This window comes from Esox lucius, chromosome 7, assembly GCF_011004845.1.
Source record: "Esox lucius isolate fEsoLuc1 chromosome 7, fEsoLuc1.pri, whole genome shotgun sequence".
Taxonomy (NCBI): domain Eukaryota; kingdom Metazoa; phylum Chordata; class Actinopteri; order Esociformes; family Esocidae; genus Esox; species Esox lucius.
In genome coordinates, this window is record NC_047575.1 from 48,096,761 (window position 1) to 48,113,893 (window position 17,133).

Here is a 17,133-nt window from a genome sequence, read left to right on the forward strand (position 1 = left end):
CATCATATATATAATCACCTGACTATTGTTTGTTAAATAATGCTAAAATGCGTCTTCCAAATATTTTCAAATTTTTAAGCATTGGGTCTTGATCCAGTCATTTGATCTCTATAACTACCATGTAATTTACAGCTGTATTGTAGTGGAGTGTTCGTTTCTTTCTCCGACTCCGTCCGTTTTAAAACTAATAACAGTAATTCCCAAAATGTGCCGTTCTTAACAGTAACCTGACACTTAAGGTTAAAGATTAGCGCTGTATTTTCCTGTCCAGGACTGTGTTAGTGGGGTTTTTTTAAGCCGATGAAAAACCCACTTTCTGGCGACCGGCCGATTGACTTGTGTGCTGCGGTCTGCCGCCGTTCAAATGAATGCACTGTGAAATCATATTGAATATTGTATTACAACAATACTGTTAGAAGACCTAAGTGAAATAGACAACGATGTATTGATATATATTTTATAGTATGCATATTACAGTTGGTGTCAGTCTCGTTTTCATCGGTTTTCATACAAAACAAATACGCATCGTGATTCAGGAAGCAACCACTGAATAATTTACATATGTTTTAGCCAACCGAAAAGCAATACAATAATTTTAATCCCGCCTCTATTTAAAAATGACCAATAGTGGTCCAGGAAGAAAACTTCCGCTGCAGGAGCAGGACATGTTCATTGTACAAGCTCTTCTGAAAGAATACCGCGGCTGCTGAGGTGAAGTCTTAGAAATACGTGATTTCTTCAAAGTTGTTTTATTAGTGAAAGACGATTGATGTGTTTCGATGTAGTTGTATGTGCGTTACTGGGTTATAGACGCATGTACCAGTGATAGAAAAGTAATCGTTGTGCGCGTTGTGTTGTCAGCTCTGGAATTTGTTCGGCAATAGCACAGCTAGCTAGCCAACGTTAGCAAGCCACCTTGCGGTCCTATAGATTCCTAGCTAGCTTGACGACGAACCTCAGTAAAGTGTAAATTAATTAGCTAGACACGTACTAGTTTTTCGGTTTCGTTTAATTGAATAAACTTGTTTCCAGTTACTGTACTGCAACACGTTAAATTAAGTGAGACGTCTAACGATAGTGTAAAGAAAAAAGCGGATATTTGTGGGAGGAGAAGAACGTTGGGTTTTTTACAAGATCCTCAAACCAACTAGCTATCATGAACGGGTTCAGCACAGAAGAAGACAGCCACGACGGCCCCCCAGCGCCGCCGTTTTACGGTCAGACTTGTTGTTTGATTGAGGACGGCGAGCGCTGCGGACGATCGGCTGGAAATGCGTCCTTCAGCAAGCGGATCCAGAAAAGCATATCACAGAAAAAACTAAAGCTGGACATCGACAAGAGCGTAAGTGTTTATTGCTAACTTCACTAGCTAGTTGTCCCAACAATTTGAGACAGGGTAAGTCGCTTCCCCTCGGCGCTAGACATTTCCTTTGACAGTTTGTCAATGTGTAAGATGGCTAGGGAACCGTGTTGGCACATTCAACCAAACTTATCTTCGTGCGCCTCCCATAATCATGTTCCACTGAAAATGGTGGACTTCTCTCTCACTGCTTGGTTTCATTTGGATTAACAGTGGGACAGCTACGAGGGCTGCTTCCCCACCTCCAATCCGAGCGGTAGCTGGCTGTTTCACTGCGTAGCCAGCTTTTTCCACGCCTACACTCCCTAAAATGGCTGTTGCTAAGGAAGCTACGCGTTGTCCGGAGGAGAAAACACCCAAGTTCTTTTTGTATTCAAGCAAAGTCTGCAGAAAGATAAATATGCGTAGTTTATAGCTGCATGTAAGCTCTAGGGGGGCAGAATATATTAAATGTATAGCAACATTAAACTCCGCTATAACTGTGGGTGCTGTGCTGGAAAATCCACGTGCTCCCTCCCTCCTTGGGAGCGTGTCTTCATGCAGCACATCGCAAAAATAAAACTAAGTGGTCACCTACAGTCAATCATAGGAGCATATTATTTTTGCACAGTATGCACTGATCTTTAATTTCTTCCAACACATTGCCTTTTTCTTCACTACCTAACCAACTCACAGGGCGTTAAGTTAGCTTAAGTCTTCACTTTGCTTATGAAAAAACAGCAAAACATGTTTTTGAATTGTGCATCCTGATTGTGTCCCATTTATGTTAGGTTAGACACCTCTACATATGTGACTTCCACAAAAACTTCATCCAGAGTGTCCGTAACAAGAGGAAGAGGAAGACCAGTGATGATGGAGGAGAGTCTCCAGACCATGATGTGGAAGTGCCAGAGGTAACCGACAGAAAACCGACCCACTCTGTCCCGAATGTGATCGTGTGTCTCTGAAGCAGTGATGGAACAAGCTTCCTGCTAAGTCTCTGATAAATTGCTTTAAGGGCGAGTGTATAACAGTGATATGCTGTTGTCTTACCTACCTATCTATCTAAATATGAATTATTCGATGTTGCTCAAGACAAAAACTATCAGCTAAATTACTAGTGTCAACATTTTATTTAAAGATCTTAATGGGTAAGATCACCATTCTTTCCTCACAATTTCACTGTTTCTTGTGATAATCTTTTTCCAGGTAGACCTGTTCCAGCTTCAGGTGAATACGCTAAGACGCTACAAGAGACACTACAAGCTCCAGACCAGACCTGGCTTGAACAAGGCCCAACTGGCTGAGGTAGGCCAATATTTAAATTGTTGTCAGTCACTTAAGGGGTGTGGTTTTCTGGGTGTGAATTAAGGGGCAGGTTTATTGAGTGACTTAAGGGGCGGGCTTATCCGGATGTGACCTAGGGGGCGGGGTCTGCCATTCCATAGAGCATGGGTATTCAAATCTGACCTCTCGAAGCCAGTTCCACTCCATTTTTCATTGCAACCCTCTAATCAGGGACTAATTCAGACTTAAGACACCAGGTGGGTCCAGTTAATGATGAGGTAGAACAGAAAACCAGCTGGCTCTCGTAGGGTAAGATTTGAATACTCCTGCTGTAGAGCATCATGTCTGCATCTGCACCCACATCATGGTGAATAATCGTGACATTAATTACAAGTGATACTGCAACTACTACTGGGAAAAATATGTACATGTTAAATTAAGTGACATGCAGTAACAAGTATGCTTGTTTGATGTGTAATTGTGTTATTTGAAATGGCTTTTTAGATGCACAGACATGCTTTCATGTGCTCCAGCCTAGAAGGCAATGAATACTAATATTCATTGCAACTTGGGGTTGTAAGGAGTGAAATTGTCATTGTCACGGCAAAGAGGTCCAGTGGGCTGACCACAGTAATACAAAACAGAGGGACGTCAATCTACCTTCCCCCGCTGAAGGGCCCAGTATTTCACCTTCATGTCTCTGCTGACTCGTCCCTTTGTGACTAGTAACCTTTTTGCCTTCTTTGTTTTCATCGTGTGTACAGTGTGTACTGCTACAGAACTGGATTTCTGAATTACAGCGGTCAGTCTAGTTTACCCGCGGCAGCAGAAAACCAACTGTAGCTTGTGAAAAACAGCCCTGTGGCAATCGAAGTAGGGCTGATCGGTAGAATCTGAGGCCTGATTGGATATGATCGCGTTAACCCCTCCCCCCGTACCTTGTCGTAGTAAGCTTGTTACTGCCTCATTTGGATTTATTAATGCAAAATGAGAAATAGTAAATTTTCTTGCCAGTAGATTTGAGTGTAATGGCATAGACACGTACGTTGGTGGTGTTGTAGTGCTTGTTAGTATTGTGGCAATTAAACAGAACTTAAATATATTTTTTAAATATCACAGCTAATTTTGCAATAAGGCATCATTGCCCATTTAAGTGTTTTACAAGCACAACATTTTAAAGCTCTTTTTATTTTTCTTGCTGTGGAAGGACCGAAGACCTGGTCCTTTCTGGTGACAGCAATACCAGCATCGTCAGCCCACCTCAGCTCAAACAGAAATAACTTTTCCTTTTCTCTACTAACTCCAGTTGGTATCCTAATAGCTGGTGTCCTTGGGGGGCTGGCCCAGTCTCTCCAGTACAACCCAGGCTCACATTATTATTTTAATACATTTCCCGTGATGAATGTGGTGTGACTGACCCATTACACAGTAATTGGTCATAGACTGATTGTCAGGAGAGTTTGTAAAATCGACAGGTGAACTCTGTGTAATCTAGCAGCTGGCCCTAGCCATGTCCTTACAAATACCCCTCTGTGGTGTTTTTCAGCACAACTTGGTGTGTATGTGTGGGGGGGGGGGGGGGTGCTGTTGGAAATAAATGAAGCTGCCCTATAAGTTGAATGTTTCCCTGGGCTGTGCAGAGGCCCTCGCCTCCCTTAATGAGCCCGTCACGTCATTAATAAAGCCTTAGTCAACGGGTCCAGCCAATTACAGCACGCCGCCAGACACCCCACGGAGTTCAACTGTCAGCCCTGAACGGAGCTGGCTCGGGGGACGTTGGCGATGTTCAGCTCCCCTCACGCTCATTGATTTAAATCAAACAATCCCTGAGTTTTTGGGGGGGGGGGGTGTATGATTGGATGTCTCCCGATAATTCACGTCTTGTGAATTTATATGTCAAGTTTCAATCCTTGACACCAACCTACTTTTTCTTGTATGTAATCTCTTGCTTGCCTCTTTGGATGGAATGTTCTCCTGTGTTCTGTCTGGATTATGAGGTCATAAACGCAGTTCTGTTTGGCTTTCAGACCGTGAGTCGTCACTTCCGCAACATCCCGGTGAACGAGAAGGACACCCTGACCTACTTTATATACATGGTGAAGAACAGCAAAAGCCGGCTGGACCAGAAGTCAGACGGCAGCAAACAGCTGGAATAAAGCCCCCCCCCCCCCCATTAAGTCGCCGCACCAATAAGACTTGGACATGGACACGAGATGCATAACAAGGTGTTTCTGCCAGGCAGCCAATCCTGATTTAAGACTGTTGTTGAGTTAATGTGAATATGCCGATATGTACAAGACACGCAGAGGACGAGAAGATATCAGCAACACTGTAGAAAGCATTGTATGATAACTGCCTTAAAAGATGGTTGGGTATTTACTTTTTTTTGGGGGGGGGGGGGGGGCTTTTGTGTTCTGTCTTGACTGTTAACAACTTTAAGAGATGCTTGTGCCAAACCAGAGAGTGCAAAGTTATGATTTCAAGTGAACTGGGAGGAGCATTGTTGAGTCCGGCTAGATTACTCTATGTATCGACGTGCATGTGAAGATTGAAGTTAATTTATGTAGCATTTGGCCCTGCCCCCCCCTTTTTTTCACATTTTTATTCAGACCTGTCCCTTTTCCTTCTTATACACTAAAACACACAAGTACTACAACCTGGAGTGGCAGTGAATGACAAGCTCTTTTCAAGGATTTGTGAATTTTGTCTGACCTGTTTCCTTTACGCAATTTTCTACCTACTATTCTACATAATAGTACTTAAGTTAGTCTATTTGGAGTTTTGTCTGCTAGAAAATACTATTTAAACCCTGGTTTTCATTGTGTCATTGTCATGGTTTCACTTTATGGGACTTGTTATGAGCAGTGAAAATGTTGTGTTCATTAGGGGGTGGAGTGTCCTTTGTTACTGCTTCTTTATAAGTTTTATTCCTATTAACGCAGGCGTGATGTCAAACGTCTCCATCATGGGAGCAATACCCCAACACGTAAGCCGATCTAGCGCTTATTTGCACTGGCAGGTTTTTTTCTCTCGCTTTAGCGGTACTTCGTTCAGTTCTTTTGGAATGTATATCCGAGGAATCATGTCACCCTCGGTTGTCTGGCCCGTTTCCTCTCTTGGCACGGTGTTGAAATCATGGGTGTGTTTCTTGGACACACAGCCACATGATAACAATGCCAATTACAGTTGTTGCGGGAAGACACTTGTCTTAGTGTCTCTCTAATTGGGGATTTCTCCTTCACTTCAACATTGCTCTATGCTCAAGTATTATTTTTTTGACTGGTCTCTCAACACATGGTATTATGCCTTATGTAATTTCCAGTCTCTCTGCTGTCTCTCATCCCTAGACCTTATTTAATTCCCACAGAAGAAGTAATGTCTGCTGTTTTCCGTCTTACGCCGTAGTGTTAGCCCAATCAAGTGTGTCACTGTTAAAGTATCTATGGCATTTTATTTGTTTCATAAGTTTCTTTTTTTGGGGGGTGGGCTTGTAGCTCTGTTAGTGCCAGATACTGTAGATTCCTCTCATTCTCCCCCTTGGTAACATATTGGCTGTGCTGCATTAAACTAATTGTTGTGATAGATGATACTCATGTATTTAAATATGGCTGCTTATTGCTTTTAATAAACGTATTGTACATAGATAATGTCTAGTCTTTATTTCCCGTGGGACAGCCACATTGCCTTAAGACTACAAATACTACTACAAACGACTGCTTTCAAGTTTTTCTAACCAGCCGTATGTAGCCCTGACGCAGAAAAACTGCTACCTCTGCGCTAACTTGCCCTCGAGTTTCACCACTAGGTGTCAGTAGCGTCCTTCTAGGGTCTGGTGGTCCCGCATTCACAACGCCAGGCTTAACTGGACTTAAGTGACTAAGGCTGGCTCCTGCTACTATAATACTGTATTATATTGTTAATTTAAGCTCTTGTTCTTTGTTTTAATCAAATGAGTATAATGTAGGCTACGGTTGTCTGTAACTGATCAACAGTCCCACGCTACTTTTTACGTTCTGACGATTAGGCAGAAAATAAGAAATTCATCAGTAGTCTGTATTTTGAATAGTCCTTCACACACACTGACCTACAGTTACATTCCAAAACAAGTCATTTTGTATGCTTTCCTGTTTTCCTTTCAACCGTATTCTACTCAAACTACTTAACCTACCACACATTCTAGTTTCAGTTACTTTTTGATATTGATGTTGGGCATTCAGATCTTAAAATGAAATGTGTATTTCTCCAAATACATATTGCCTTGGCATGATTTGTGGATAAACAATGACCTGATAATGACATGCGCACGCTGACGTTTCAGTCTCTTCATTTATAGCCTAATAGGACAAATTATTGAGCCTAGTCTTATGTTTTATTATGGTCGCAGCGAGCGAGGCGAATCTGTTTTGTTATGTGGAGTGAGGTTGCTTCTGGGGTGAGGTTGACCCTAAACAACCTTACCCCCTAAGTTAACTTTCCACGTTAATTCACCCAACCTGCCACATTAATTCACCTAACAAGCCACGTTAATTAACTTAGTCATGCTAATTCACCTAAACAGCCACGTTAATTCACCTAACCCGTTAATTCTGCAATTCAACGCGTACAAACAATAGCAATGTGGCCACAAACCAGTAGGATAAAAAAAAAGAAATAAGCATGTTTGGTTTCTGTTTTCAGGCAAAGTTGATAGCTTTTTGTATAAACTTTCCTTCCCAATGTAAACTATTCGCAAGATAAAAAAAGGATATATTTGTATTTTGACAATGCACAATTCTTCCTCGTCAACAACATCAGACTGCAGCCCAAAATAGGCCATTTGACGAAGGCCCTTCTCCGGTTTTCGCCTGATCACGGCCATAGCCCGGTGGTTGGTATATCATGGGGAAACATAAAAGGACTGTCTAAAACTCTGATTATTTTTTAATTTATGATTTTGATTTATTATATCAGATCGTTTCCATCAAACCTTTCAGAGACAATTCGTGCGGAGAAAAAACATTAGTTGAGCTATCGAGGCCGTTTATTTTTTCTCCTGAGGTGAAACCAACAATAAGCTATCCTTATATATTGCTTATCTGTGAGTTAATCTTTGTAGAACGCTTGGCCTATATTGTTGGTTCATTAAAATAATACCTCATATCTCTTAATTAGACTATTTTATCCTATGCTTTGAAACTGATTGATTGATGGGACGAGTTAATCTTGTGGGCTGTTCAGTCAGTCGCAAGACAGTTTTATTAGTTAAGGTGAAACAGCGTGCATCTGTCGTAGGCCAAAATGGAATAACCACAAATGGAACGTAACTAAATATTAGTTTTCATTTACTTTTTTAACAGAATTTGTATCGAACTATATTTGATCTGTTCAATTCATTTCTGAATATGTTCCCTATTGGCCTACAGCCAATCAATTTATGTTGATCATATCCATCATGAAGGATCCACCTGTAAATACCCCTTGTCTAATTATAGTTAGAAATGTGCCACTAATTATTTATTTAGCATCACGCTAAAGCATGCTTACATGTGTGTTACACAACTCCACCTAAAACCCGGATTTTATCTACAGAAACCAACAGAAAAACAATGAAGGACATAGCCTATTCGTTATGCATAACAATGGTCTTCATGGGCCTAACGAACATTATTTTAAATCACTGAATTACTTGAAAACATATTGTGATGAATTAAGTAATTCATTTATTAACTCATCTGGGGATATAATTTCACATCGAATTCACACAAAGAAAACAATTTCATCAGAATCAAATGTACCCTATCAATAGTCAAATAATTAGCCATCTGTGTCATTTGGAAATAAACTATACCTGTGCATTCCATCGATCTTTACAGATATTTGTCCTGAACTGCTAAATGTTTAAATTTCAAGCGGATAGTTATAAATTTGAGGTAGATTCAACATTTTTTCTTTCAATACATAGCACGACAATATTGACTCAATTACAACAAGCTCTATGTATATATAGCGAAGAAAACAGTGCTGAACAGCATTGTCCCACAAAGAGGCGTAAAAAATAAAGAAACACCCCATAAATCCCAGTCTCTCCGTTCGTTACTGTGGCCAGTCCACAACCGAACTTGTTTTGCTTCTAAACAATATAACTTTAAATTCTCTCACAGAATACAAATGACAAATAAACTTTACCAGTAGGCTGTTAAATCATTTGCATAATATTGCATTTCAACAAGTCCCCCTTTTGAATTTAAACATTGCACATAGGTAGGTTATAGATGTGTATAAGTGGTTGTATTCCTTGCAGCGAAGTGCTTGGATACGGAGTCTTTGAGTGGGTTGCTGCGGCTCTGCTCAGAGAGGTCAGGGGCCGGTTTTAAAAATATGATCTACTTTTAACTAGACTTGGTCTATATGGTGGAATTAAATGCATAAAAAGAATTAATTAAAACGGAATAACCATTGACTTGAACTGAGGCTGCAGTTCAAAATAAATTATATTTCTTTATATATAATCCTAATTTCCAAAATCCAGGTATACATTTAAACCGGCCTCCAAACATTCACTGGTTCAGTTCCAAAGCCCAAACTTGCTGTGGCCAACCTGTCCGTCCTTTGAACTTTTTCTCTTTTCCTAATGACTCTTGCAGTCCATCGTTCTGTAAAATAGAATACACATTCTGTTAGAATATCGATATGCATAACATATCATGTTATTGTAATGTTGACTGTTGTAGAATAATAATGTCCCTTTCAGGCTTTTTCAATTTAACAAAATAGAACTCTGAAATTCATAGTTGGTTTTACAAATTATATGAACATTAATTTGGAAAGCCTATTGAAGTATAGCCTTAATATAGGCTATACAACCACAATGAAGAGGGTATTTCATGAATACAACTTAAATATACTAAATAATAATAGCGATTAATTATTAATAAATGACTGAATATTTGTGAACATAAATTCCAGTACTTTCTCAATGCAACTAGTTTGCAGAATATTCATTTTTAATTTGAGCACCGTACATTATTCACACATATACATGATCTATTTTGGGCAAAAATAAATAGGCTTCTTATTAAAATAACACAACCAACCATTTCCCTTTTCCTTTTTAAATCTCTGTTGTCATATTTCTTGATTTCGGCCTTGAATCCCTCAGTCTCACCAGTGTCTTTAGCCAACACGTCCATTAGATAGGCAATGTAACTTGTCGCGAGTCGTAACGTTTTAATTTTGGACAATTTCGTGTCAGCGGGTACATTTGGTATACATTCTCTCAGTTCGGCGAACGCAGTGTTGATGCTCTCGGTTCTCCTTCGCTCCTTCTTCGGCCCGGAGGCTCTCCTCTTCCCCATGCGCGCGGAGAGAGCTTCTAGCTGGCTGTCGTGCACCGGACCCGGAGCCCCGAACTCCGTGGAGTACGGCGTCTGGATCTGGAAGTCCGGAGGGACTTCACCGTGGTTCACCACCCAGCTTTGAAAGTAAGGGTTATCTTGATGACACCTCTGGACGAATGGAAACGTGTCGTGCATCAGATGATGATGCTGGTAGCTCCCAATAAGGTTCATTTTAATTAAATATTAAGAAAAACTCCTCTGTTCCCTGGAGGTTTTCGGGTTTCTGAAGGTTGGTAACACTCACTGACCAATGGTTTAGCGATCAGGCGAAAGGGACCTTCACAAATGATGCTCGAATCAACATATGATCGCCGTAACACACACGCATTGGGCAAGTAACACACGTTTATTAACGTTTCTCCTGAAAAAATGTGTCAAGTTTTTTGGGAAACCGCCGTTGTCATTCTGATAGACGAGAAAATAAATGAAGTCTGAAAGTAGTATAATCCAAGCAGGTTTGGGAAACCTGCAGTACACTTATTTTTTTGTGGGATTGTTCTCATTTGCGCAATAAATTTGACCGGACGGAAGGTGCAGCGGATCGCGTTTATATGGTTGCGAAAGCAACAGAATGACCAGTCAGCCAATGAGGTAAGATGGCCACATGCGGGGTGGGGAGTGTAGGAGCGCAGAGCAGTCAGCTAGGTTTATAATAACATGCGCGATAGTGCCACATACAAAACCGATAGTAAATGGGTGTGCGAGTATATGCAAACAACGGTGTTTTACCCTTTCAACGTAACGAAGAGCATAACTCCGTCTTATAACTCCGTTTTACCGTGTTTAATTGGAATAATTAGAATATTTGTGGTGAAAATAGATATTACGTAATTTTAATACACATTTATGCTCAGAATGACATATTCTGGTTTTATACTTTGGTTGTTAAATATTGTTTTCGTTTGGTTCTTTATTGAAAACAACCTGAGCTCCATAAGTTCATACGTGCTTTGAGGAAATGCTACATTTTCTTAATACATATAAATATAAAATAGCCAACTATATAAACCAAACAATTAGCCTGGAGAAAATGTTTGAAAGTAATTACTTGTGAAATGATTTGATAAACATTCTAAATTAACATGTTGTCCAATACTGTATGACGCACTTACGAAAAAAACATGAACACAGATTTTTTTATAGGCCCATTTTGAAGTTTTGATTTTGCGTTATTGATGTTGTGTTGTGCTAGTCGATTATTGCTCACTTTGAGGCCTGTGCTAGTGTTGGCAACATGTTGCATGATAACATTTGGAAACAGTTTAAGGTATCAGGATTTTGTTGTTGTTGATTAAATACCATTAAAATACGTCAATGTCATCTCATATTAAAATCTACATTGAAATCTTCCATGATTTAAATTTTTTGTTGTTGTTGAATTAAATCAAAACATCACTGTAGCATCAACGTTTATCATAATTGTAGAGTGGAAATTCATATAAAAACATAGAAACTGAATATATTAAGATAATTTAAATAATGACCTCACGATTGAGAAGCTTTATTTCCATCGTGCAAAACGATGTAATATGTGTCATTTTATCAAATAAATTATAATAACAGTGTGCATCTTTAGGAAAAAAAATTCTCCAGTTTTTTGAAGATTACTACAAATTGGTCTACGTATTTACAAAGTAGGTTTCTAACAGACGTATTATCTATTATTAGAGGTTATTCATTAAATATTAATCAATAGCAGATGTGGTTCGCTGAATATAGAGGAATTTATGTCAAGTATAAATACAATGGTACAAACAGTGATTGCATTTAGTCGAACAATTGCCACCAACACGTCAATGTTAACAATTTAAACATTTTAATAATCTAACCTAAATGTTATTAATTGAAGCTAATTACAAACAGTTTAAATTAAGGTTTACGTGGTCTTGGGGTTAAATTATTGAAGTTTCAGGGGGTGAATAGACGAGGCCTACTTTACGTGTACTGTAGGCCTACGTGCGTACAAAAACACATGCGCGTAGACACTATTGTGACATTACTTACTTCAATGTTCTAAGGTTAGGATCCCACTCCAAAGGGAGGCAGCTGAGAGAAAAGAGCGGGTTATCTCTCTAGTGCACGGTATTGTTAATTCTCTGTACTGTAGACAGCATTCCGCGTCGCTGCGGTTTGAGCACCATATACTGAACACCATCTTATCTCTGCAGCCTAAAACATTATCCCATTACATTGCATGACCTTGACGCTATTTAGAAACCATTTACTGCTACTCTTATCTAAATACATTAATAAATCATAGGTGTCACGTTCCAGTTTAGAACGCATATTCCATAAAAGCCCTCCTTGGAAGACATTGTTTATATTAAGGCAGTTTGCTACATATTTTAACGTCTCCCATGTTAATGCCAACGGCCAGGAGAAATAATCGGTCACAACAATGTGCTCAAAATGAGCGGCTGTGCTGTCAGGTAGGTGGGCATGCAGACAGGAATAACTGCATTACCAAGTCAAGTATGTGGGACCGTATCATTTTTGTTAAATTGTTTAATTGCGACAACAATGTAATAGTGTCACTATTTTTCAGACACTGTGTTTAGGAGCTCGTGATAATTGTTATGCTTTTAAAATGTTATTGGATGAAGGATAGATAGATTGCTATCAATATTTTAGCGTGATTGCGTGCGTCTTCAAACCGTCTTTTAAATGCCTGTAGGCCACTGCTCATCTGTCTTTAAAGGGATAGTGACTGGGAACGTTATGCTTTGTCATCATCAATGAACAATTTCTGGCACACTTCTCATTGTTCCCCTACATGTCATCAGAAGGATTCCTTTTACTCCTTATCGTCAATTTGAATGCACTGAATATATTTGCAACTCTAAAGTTGGTAGGCTGCGTTTGGACGCTCAGACAAATTCTGATCTTTGTTCTGACCAGTCACTTAAGAAATGTTCACTTCGGATCATTTTCAGAGCTTATATGATTGGTCATAATACTACTTATTGAAGGGAAAGAATAACAGAATTGGGCTGCCTGTGTAAATGCAGGCACAGTTCCCTGTCAGTTTGAAACATCCAATGCAGACACTGCCTCTTGAAAAGAAAACCTGACACTTTTGATTATGATGTCCACTACACAGATATGAAATACAATACAAGTCCCATTTTCCTTAGCTGTCTCTGTCACTTTTCAAGCCTAAAAAGGCTTCAGGACCCTGGGAGGATTGGAAGGCCTTCACGTGGCACCAGAAGCAATACTTGTCCCTGGCACTAACAGTGACCCACCAACGTTTCCTCAAAACAGGGAACGTTCTGAGAACATTTGGGGGACATTCCCATTTGGTCCCTTAAAGGACCTTTTTGCAATGTCATCCAGGGGACCTTTCTTTATGGTCACTTTGACATTGCATGGTAACATTCTTTGTGTAGCAGCGTTTAGGAATACAGGTGGAAGGCGTTATGATGTGCACTGGCCAGCATTGTGGGGAGCTTGGTCTGCACGTGTCTGCTGTTGCCATCCCACTCTAGCAGCTCTCTGGTGCTGCTTGGGCACCGACAACGGTAACTCAGGTGAATAAGAATCCTCCTCACACGGCCAGATGGAAGCCACGGCCGAGGAACGGACACACGACAGCAAGCCTGGAGTTTGCAAAGAGGCATGTGAAAGATTCTAGGTAATACAAAAGGTTTTGTGGTCCGATGAGATGAAGTTGTAGCTCTGTGACCTGCGAAATGCGAAGATGCTAAATCTGACCAAAAGCCGACACAACTCATCACCCATTTAACCCCCATACCTACCCTAAAGCATGGGGGCGGCAGCATTATGCTAAGGGGCTTCTTCTCCCGCAGGGATTGAGGGACTTGTAAGAATAGAAACAACAATGAATGATGCCGTGGACTGGTTTGAAGATGAGTGGCCTTGAGTGGCCCAGCCAAAACCCAGACTAGAATCCCATTAAGAAGCTGTGGAAAGACTTGAAGATTGCTGTTCACCGACCCACCACATCCATATTGACAGAGCTTGAGGGAATCTGCAAGGAAGAATGGGAGAAACTCCCCAAATCCAGATGTGCAAAGCTAATACAGGATATATACAGTAAGACTCAAAGGTGTAATAGGTTATTTGTTCAAATCCCAGGTGAGGATATACAGTCCCAGTCAAAAGTTTGGACACACCTACTCATTCCAGGATATTTCTTCAGTTTTAGAATTTACATCCCACCTCCTCCATGCTTCACTGTGGGAACCATGCCTGCAGAGATCATCCATTCACCTGCTCTGTCTCACAAAGACATGGCGGTCGGAACCAAACATCTCAGATTTAGACTCATCAGACCAAAGGACAGATTTGCGGGTCTAATGTCCATTTCTTGTGTTTCTTGGCCCACACAAGTCTCTTCTTATTATTGGTCTTCAGTAATGCATCAGTTGCACCACAGAGGCCACATTCACACAGTCTCCTCTGAACAGTTGATGTTGAGGTGTGTCTGTGACTTGAACTCTGTGAATATTCTTTTTTGGGCTGCAACCTGAGGTGCAGGTAATCGCTGATTTCTGAGGCTGGCAACGCTAATTCGTTTTTTTCAGCAGCAGAGGGAACTCGTTTTTTTCTGGATTGACCTTCATGTGTTAAAAGTAATGAGGCACTATTGTTTCTATTTGTTTACTTGAGCTGTCTTTGCCATAGTATGGACTACACTAAAATACAGACATAAGGATGGTCTTCTGTAAAGCAACCCTATCTTGTCACAGCAAAACTGTTTGGCTCAAATGCATTTAGAAGGAACAACATTTTGTGAATTAACTTTTTAATAGGCACACCTCTTAATTGAAATGCATTCCAGATGACTACCTCATGAAGATGGTTGACAGAATGTAAAGAGTGTGTGAAGAAAAGTGTCTACTTTGAAGAATCTACAATATTAAATGTATTTTGATCACTTCTTTGGATTGCTACATGATTCCCAATGTGTTATTTCATAGTTTTAATGTCTTCGCTATTATTCTACAGTGTGTGGAAAGTTGTAAAACTAAAGAAATACCCTTGAATGAGTCGGTGTGTCCAAACCTTTGACTGGTACTATATACAGTAATATTTGCAATAATAAACATACAATTAAACATACATACATAATGTAGTTGACATACAGGTCAAACACTGTAGGCAAAAAACACTTGTGGTGTACCCAATCTTGTCAACAGGCAAAGAGACACGAAAGGGTCAGTTGTTCAATAGTACGTAAAATGAAACGGGCAGAGAGGACAAACTTTTGAGGGAACCGTGGCAAAATGGGCAAAATGTCTTTTGAGGTGTAGGGGATGTCCTAGGGACATCCTAGCAATTTCTTTGTTTTCTGGGTTATGCTTCTGTCCCTCTACTCCCATCTCTCCTCCTCTTTTTTCCCTTTCTCTTATTCTCCCCTCTTTCTCTCCCTCTCTCTCCCCTGTCTCGTCCCGTCTCTCTCATTCGGTCTCCCTCTCACTCACTCTCATGGCTGCGCCTGGGGAAACATCCAAAATAGGTCATAGGAGCCATCTTGGCCATGTTAAGAATTCTCCTCATAATTGTTTGTGTCATCATGTAGGTTTTTCAATGGTGCTGTTTCCCCCCTCTTCAGAGTGCTTACTCTGGACTTCAGGTTTTAAACAAATATCCCCAGAATGATTCAAAGCTAACATGCTCAACATGGCATAATAACTGCTCTTGGAAACTATTCTAGGCAGAGTGTCGTCGCCTCCCTGCCTGCTGGGCTGTGTTTCCCGTATGCGCGTGGATCCACATCTAACATGCAAAGTCGGAACGCTGACCGATTAAACATTATGCTCCACGGCTTCTCATTAGGGGGAGATATGCAGTTGGGCCTCATCCTCCTCCCTGTCTGTCATCATGTTTGTCTCTCAGTTTCCCTGCCTGTCTTCCTGTCTGTCATCCCTTCTGTCATCCTGACTGTCTCCCTGTCTGTCTGCCTGACTGTCTCCCTGTCTGTCTCCCTGTCTGTCTCCCTGCCTGTCTTCCTGTCTGTCTCCCTGTCTGTCTCCCTGTCTGTCTGCCTGACTGTCTCCATGTCTGTCTTCCTGTCTGTCTCCCTGTCTGTCTCCCTGCCTCTCTTCCTGTCTGTCATCCTGTCTGCCAGTCACCCTGTCTGTCTCCCTGTCCATCATCCCTTCTGTCATCCTGTCTGTCTGTCTGACTGTCTGTCATCCTGTCTGTCTGCCTGTCTGTCTCCCTGTCTGTCTCCCTGCCTGTCTCCCTGTCTGTCTCCCTGCCTCTCTTTCTGTCTGTCATCCCTTCTGTCATCCTGTCTGTCTTCCTGTCTGTCTTCCTGTCTGTCTCCCTGTCTATCTCCCTGCCTCTCTTCCTGTCTGTCATCCCTTCTGTCATCCTGTCTGCCAGTCTCCCTGTCTGTCTCCCTGTCCATCATCCCTTCTGTCATCCTGTCTGTCTGTCTGTCTGACTGTCTGTCATCCTGTCTGTCTCCCTGTCTTTTTCTATGCTTCCCTGTTTGTCTCCCTGTCTTACATCCTGGCTGTCTGATTGTCTCCCTGTCTGTCTAGCCCAGTCAGTCCCCAGCAGAATATCTCTCATGCATCACCCTCATGATTGTCGGTCACCCCCCCCCACCCCCCCCAAAACCCTCGGCCAATAAAGATAAGGCCTCCTGGCTGGAATGTGTTGAAGGTGGCTCTGCGAGGTACCTTCGGGGCAGATGCCTATGTTTGTTTACATCAGTGATGTCATGGTAGAGGCGGGTGAGCCCCTGGTGCCCCTGGTGCTGATTTATGCCGTGTGTACGGCCAGGGAGAGAGGCCAGGGGGTCTGGACAGAAGCCTGGCCTGACCAGCACGCTACCACCACCACCGCCAGCACCATCTCCGCCCAGACCACTGGCGAGACTGGCACTAATGGTTTCACTTCTCAAAAGTGCACGGCTGCATTTTGTCAAAGAAGACCATCGATACGTGAGACGTCACATTGTATATTTAACATTAATCGCTAAATGGCTTTATTGATATCGGAGGTGAAATATACAAACAAAATCATATTGCATTCTGTTATTCTGTGCAATACACAATGCCATGTGTCTGTGTGTGACATTGGTGTTGTGCTCAGTGTGTTTCCAGGACTAATTGCCCCACAGTCTTGTAATGATAGAAGCAGGTAGCTGCTCAA

The 17,133-nt window shown here is 41.3% G+C and overlaps 2 protein-coding genes across 2 annotated transcripts; one reads left to right on the plus strand and one right to left on the minus strand.

Annotated features, from left to right (window-relative positions):
• Positions 1 to 653: 653 nt before the first annotated feature.
• Positions 654 to 6,273, plus strand: sap30l (sap30-like). The gene is made up of 4 exons (XM_010871034.5): positions 654 to 1,342; positions 2,131 to 2,253; positions 2,549 to 2,647; positions 4,654 to 6,273. The coding sequence occupies exons 1-4, from the start codon at positions 1,157 to 1,159 to the stop codon at positions 4,780 to 4,782; spliced, it is 537 nt and encodes a 178-aa protein (XP_010869336.1). The 5' UTR covers positions 654 to 1,156; the 3' UTR covers positions 4,783 to 6,273.
• A 2,034-nt stretch (positions 6,274 to 8,307) lies between these two features.
• On the minus strand, positions 8,308 to 10,567 carry LOC105011190 (heart- and neural crest derivatives-expressed protein 1). Its single transcript, XM_010871035.4, has 2 exons — positions 9,700 to 10,567; positions 8,308 to 9,258 (listed from the first exon to the last, which is right to left on the minus strand). The coding sequence occupies exons 1-2, from the start codon at positions 10,171 to 10,173 to the stop codon at positions 9,163 to 9,165; spliced, it is 570 nt and encodes a 189-aa protein (XP_010869337.1). The 5' UTR covers positions 10,174 to 10,567; the 3' UTR covers positions 8,308 to 9,162.
• Between the last annotated feature and the right edge of the window lie 6,566 nt (positions 10,568 to 17,133).